Source organism: Pinus tabuliformis, chromosome J, assembly GCF_031772625.1.
Source record: "Pinus tabuliformis cultivar Carrire ecotype Pingquan chromosome J, CPIR1, whole genome shotgun sequence".
Classification (NCBI taxonomy): domain Eukaryota; kingdom Viridiplantae; phylum Streptophyta; class Pinopsida; order Pinales; family Pinaceae; genus Pinus; species Pinus tabuliformis.
Window position 1 is genome coordinate 1315172980 of NC_142295.1, and position 5762 is coordinate 1315178741.

Sequence of the window (5762 nt, forward strand, 5' to 3'; positions counted from 1 at the left end):
TTAATATTATTGATAATTGATATATGTGTTTGATATGGGCCTATCAATGTTTATCAACCACACTTATTAATGTGGTTGTGATAGTATATAAATTTATCATCTTAGATTCTTTGAACAAATATTGTAAATAATTTTATGCATTTAATGACATTGAGATGTTTTCACCACATTTGAATTTAAAATGCTCAAGTCCAAAAATCATCATAAGGAACTTCTAAAAATTTCTCTCCCCCAACACCACATAAAATTAAAATAACTTATAATTCCAAACAATTCTTTGCATTTATCTCTCCCAACACCACATAAGATTAAAATTACTTATAATTCTAAACAATTCAACCAAGAGGCACATTCTACAACCCAGTATGAGGGCAATGTGTGATTATGTTTGTGCTCAATGTGAAATTGACAAATGTACTTCTTAAAATAAAAAGAAAATATTCTTGAAATAGAAAAGCAATGTCGGTTATAATAAAAACAAAAAAACAAATATACATGTTTAGTTTTAATTAAAAGCATTATACAACATAAATAATCTCAACCTCACTATGATCATTCCATTTGTTGTTGTGACAAGAGATGCTCTTCAACCCCATATGGAAGAGATGTAATTACTTGTCTTGTTATGTTATATAAACATTTTAAATCGATCAAATTACATAAAAATAAAATTAAATTGAAAAAATAAATAAAATAAAAGAATAAAATTAATTATAATTATTAATTAAAACATTTTGACTAGGTCAAATTACATTAAAAATAAAAAATAAATAAATAAATACACTATTAATTAAAATATTGTGACTTAGTCCAATTACATAAAAATAAAAATTAAAAATAAAATAAATAATTATAATTATTAATTATTAATAATTAAACAACTCTAGATTCATCTTAATTCTAGATCTATGAAGCACTGAAAGGGATCAAATCTCTCGAGGTGCAAACATTTTTTAAGAGTGAAAAGAAATTGGATCCCTCTTGGTGCTTGGTAGATCCAAAGTTAAAAGAAATCTATATTGATTATAAATTCTTAATTGTAATCTTACCTCTCTTAATTGTAATCTTATCTAAATGAGTTGTTGCTCAAACTCTCACCATTAACCAACATAAAAAAGATCAAAATGTATTCCAACAGTTCAATAATTCTTAAATGAAAATATAAAAACTAAAAACTAGAATGTGACCATGTTGTTCAACCCTCTAATTCATTCCCAAATGCAACACATAAAAAAGTTACAAGTTGAAAGTATGCCAAAGGCCAATAGTTTGCAACAACAAAAGTATACGTACTTTGAAAAAAATCCAAACCCCCAACCATGGTTGGAATTTTACGGGTATTTTGCTCATCATAGGGCATTTTACCCATCAAATACATTTAATTTTTTTATACAAAGCACCATCCTACGTCATAATGTGTCATGTGAAAGTTGGAATAGTAGAAATATTGTTTCAAAGTTTTCAACTCCAATCTGCACCATATATCTGAAGCCAAACAAACCAATTAACAATGGCACGTCACAAGGGCATTCGATCCTAACATTTGAAAAAATAGCTCGACCTCCTCGTTACACTTTGCTACAATCCAACACATTTATTTGTTAAAATCTCTCAATGTTTCTTTGGTAGTACAAAATCAGGGCACCGTAGATATAATGAAATTTGTGAATCATACTTCCAATAATGGACTAGTCTGATCATGGTAGAAAAGTTGAGAATAAATTTAAATAATATTTTCTCAAGGATTATTCTCATAAAGACATTAGAGAACGACATCTACCACTAATCCATCATTTACAAAATATTAAAACGTACTTCTCAACATGAGGAGGTGTCAAGTCGCCAACTACCACGTCGTCTACCACTAATCCATCTTTTACAAAATATTAAAACATACCTTCTCAACATGAGGTGTCAAGTGCCAACTACTCTACCCTGGGTGCCTTAAATGCCACCCCTGCATAAGGAAGAGAATTTACAATTATCCCTTCAACACCAACATCTAACATATCAAATTTTATGGCTCTCAACCAAGCCTAGATCGAGGTAGTTGCAGAGCTCTCCATCAAGTCACCTACTCAATAGCCGCACGAAAATCAACGGGATCGAGGACATATCAAATGTCCTCACTAATTGACAAATCAGTTGAGTGAGTAGCATACATATTGTGGTTGCACCTAGCTTCTACTTGAGTGAGCATCCCACTATTCTATTTTTATGTCCCTGTGGTTTTTATAAGGATCAAGGGAATATAATAAGAAAATGAATTGATTTATCTCTTCAATATCTATTCATTTCTCTCAATTTTTTTCCCAAAGAGGGAAATGTAAATACTTTTTATGCTTAGGGAGGAGAGCAGAGTGGTCACATCAAGCCTTCTCAATGGTGGCATAAAGGTGCATCACAGAGCCAAGAGCAAGCCAGTAATGCCTAACCAGCCACACCACTATTTTGGGAGCAAGGAAATAAGGAAGGATCCTGACCCTTTATATATTTTGTTTTTCTGGCCCTCAACATGGCGCAATGTCTTACCCAAGCCTCCCTTCTATCCAACGAATCTCAAACTCATATCCCTTTAAAATGAGAGTGCTCTACTTTGAGGTGAAGTATCATACCTTTTGGAGCGACTCACTCTATTTCAATCTATGTCTGAGCCATTAAGGAAACCTTTTGAATAACCTTTTATAGCATCCGTTGATCTAGTTGATCCATATGTGAACCTGGTTGGAAATGAGTCACCAACCCTTACAACGACTCGAAGAATCTAGTCGTAGGTTGGGGAAGATTGACATTGGGAAAGAATGACAATACACTTTGTGTGTTGGATAGGTATTGCCCATAATTTGAAGTCGGTGTAATTTTCTTTTTGCAATGCTGCTAATAAGGAGTATTTTGGTCAATTCTGACAATAAATAGATTGAAGGGAGGAGCAATGCTATAACAGTAAAGGGACTAGGTTTACATTCATTCAAACAATTACAATTTTTCAAGTAAGCTTGATGAACTCTTTGTTGTTTGTTCTATAGGTTAGTTAGAAATTGCTTATTTACAAAACATTTGTCACCATTCCACTAGAAATTCCCTACTGGAAGGATATGGGTTGAAGGTTTCAATTAGTAGAACACAGATTGAAAGTTCGTGCAATTTTATTTTCTAGTGCTGCAAACAAGGAGTATTTTGTTCGATTCTCACTATAGATATATTGAATGGAGGAGCAACAGTAAAGGGCTTACAAACATTCAATCAATTCCAATTTTCCAGGTAAGATCGATGTACTCTTTGTTGTTTGAATCTTTAAAACATTTTTTATGAAACATTTGCAAATGATAAAGCTAGGTCAGTGAAAGTAGGGCCCTATTCTAGCCCCATCGGGGTTTAATCCTCACAAGCAATGCCTAGCTCATAATGTTCATAACTGAATTATATTTATGAATTATCATAATAGATAGTCCATAAGAGACATGAATGCCTAGGTGATTAAAAACGAATAATTGAAAGATAATTCTCATTGAATAACTGAGTCCCTCTTTCAATCACCCTAAGCTCTTTAGCTCTGTTGGGATGACTGGAAAATATTTTTAAAGCATCTCTCAGTTGCCTTTTTTGCCAAAACCACCGAAGATGTGTGTATATTCTGACTTACTTAATTCTTCATTGCTTTATTCAATTTCAAGAACATAGGTGCAAGCAATGATATTAATAATAGAGTTATCTACTGAAGAATCTCTCCAATTTCATTAATTTCATTTCAATGAGCATTTCAGATCCATTATTTTTCTTCATTTCAATGAGCATTTCATAAAGGCAGTTCACAAAAGAGCATCATGTCGATGAGATTTGAGGAAGTTATTATTAAAGCTTCTCAACCACAAATGACTGCATTCAGTCGATTTGAGGAAGTTATCATTAAAGCTTCCCAACCACAAATGACTGCATTCAGTCGACTCATTCTGCATTAAAGTTATCTACTGCAGAATCTCTCCAACTTCATTAATTTCAGAACCATTAATTTCATTCATTTTCAATTCCTTGCGAATTGAATTTTTTAACTTCTCCACAGGAACCACAGGAAGGTAAGCCGCAGCCCAGTACTCCCCATCAGATAAATACTGAACCCCAGAATTGTACTTCTCGACACAATAAGCACTCGGTGGTATAAGCACCTCCACAACCTTGGGAACAACAGGAACCTGACGCAACTTGTACCAGGCCGAGAGGGACAAGTCCACTGCAAAAGGCTCATACTTGTTATAGAAGTTCTTGGCTGCAGGTTCAGACTTGACGTACAAAGTCGTTGCCACTTCCTTGGTCTTTTCCAATACACCGACTTGCCGAATGTTAGTCACAACCGACCTGGCAGCTTCGGGTGCCTTTTTCACTGCCCCGTAGAGTTCACTAGTCCTTGATTTGAGTGATGGAGGCACATGACTGTCAAGCTTAACGATCGCATCATCCACCTTAAGGAAAAAAACAAAAAAATTACATACTGCTCTGACTTAAAGACAACCAATCAAATGAAACCCTATATTTTTCAATCAAATGAAACCCTGTATTTTTAATCTTGTGGTCTAATGAAGAACAAATCAAACTAAATCCTAAATTTATCTTCTTCTGGTTTAAATAAGAACAAATCAAACTACACACTGAACTGAACTTCACACAAAGAAATCAAATGAAACCCTATATTTTCCTTCCTCTGCTTTAATGAAGAACAAATCAAACTAAACGCTAGATTTTTCTTCTTCTGTTTAATTAAGAACAAATCAAACTACACCGTAGATTTTACTTCTGGTTTAGGAATGCAATCAAATTAAACTTAATGATCCGATCAGGCGAAGTAAAAACCCCTGTATCTTCAGAATTTCCGTGTAAAATGCAGGGGCAGAAAAAGGCAAAAAAAAATGCAAATAAATTCAGGTCTTGATAAGGGCAGGTCGGCATACCTTTCTATCGGCGAGACGCAGAACTTCGAAGGGCTTTCCCTCGATCTTACGGTAAACGGGCCCGACCATAAGCTTCACAATTCCCTCCATGGCATCCACCCCCTGTTTTAGAGGCCCTGAATTCTCTTTCGCATAATCGTAGATAACAGAGAGGCGGGTGGTTACCTTCTGAGCGGAAACCTGGAAAAATCCCAGGTATTTAAGCGTCTGATCTTCATTCTGCAAAGCCAAAAAACACATAAGCCATGGCACTGCAATCAATCAAAAATAAACAGAAGATGTAAAAAACGATTGCTAAGCTTGGCCAAACCTGGTGATTCGACTCGGACGACATGGCTCGATCACGATAGAGCTTAAGGGAATCGAAATCTGCAACTGCAATTGCGAATTGTTAATCGCTCTCTCTGCGCCTTAAAAAATGATCGGAATGGTCTGCGTTGTGCGATGAGTAGAAAGCAAGAATGCCAACGAGGTTTTAAACATGGAAACCGTAAGAGTACTTCGCGATGAAGGCAACTCACCGGTACCGGTGGACCTAAGTCACCGTCTTTCACGATGTCAGCGCGTGACACGTGAGATCTGACGCGCATTGACTCTCCACCAATTGGCAGCAGACCTTCTGTAGTCGAATATTCATCCCTGACACGCGGGGCCAAGTGGGGTCTACCCTGACTCAAAGGTTAGATACTTTTCGTTACCGTGACGAATATTCATTCCTGGTATGTGTGACTAAGTCTGATTCAATAAATGGGAGTTGTATCATGAAGGTTGTTATTAAATGGTTGTTCTTAAATTTTTGTCCAATTTCGAAAATGATTT

The 5762-nt window shown here is 35.3% G+C and overlaps 1 protein-coding gene across 1 annotated transcript; it reads right to left on the reverse strand.

Moving 5' to 3' along the window:
• Positions 1-3822: 3822 nt before the first annotated feature.
• On the reverse strand, positions 3823-5410 carry LOC149232093 (stress-related protein-like). Its single transcript, XM_089379349.1, has 3 exons — positions 5254-5410; positions 4944-5162; positions 3823-4457 (listed from the first exon to the last, which is right to left on the reverse strand). The coding sequence occupies exons 1-3, from the start codon at positions 5275-5277 to the stop codon at positions 3966-3968; spliced, it is 735 nt and encodes a 244-aa protein (XP_089235475.1). The 5' UTR covers positions 5278-5410; the 3' UTR covers positions 3823-3965.
• Between the last annotated feature and the right edge of the window lie 352 nt (positions 5411-5762).

What these genes read in the sequence shown, in the direction of transcription:
- LOC149232093 (XM_089379349.1), bottom strand. Translation starts at nt 5,277, where the DNA reads ATGTCGTCCGAGTCGAATCACCAG. An exon ending in CGTCCGAGTCGAATCACCAG is followed by an intron (nt 5,163 to 5,253) that starts GTTTGGCCAAGC and finishes TTGGCTTTGCAG; the next exon opens with AATGAAGATCAGACGCTTAA. An exon ending in TGCGTCTCGCCGATAGAAAG is followed by an intron (nt 4,458 to 4,943) that starts GTATGCCGACCT and finishes TTTTTCCTTAAG; the next exon opens with GTGGATGATGCGATCGTTAA.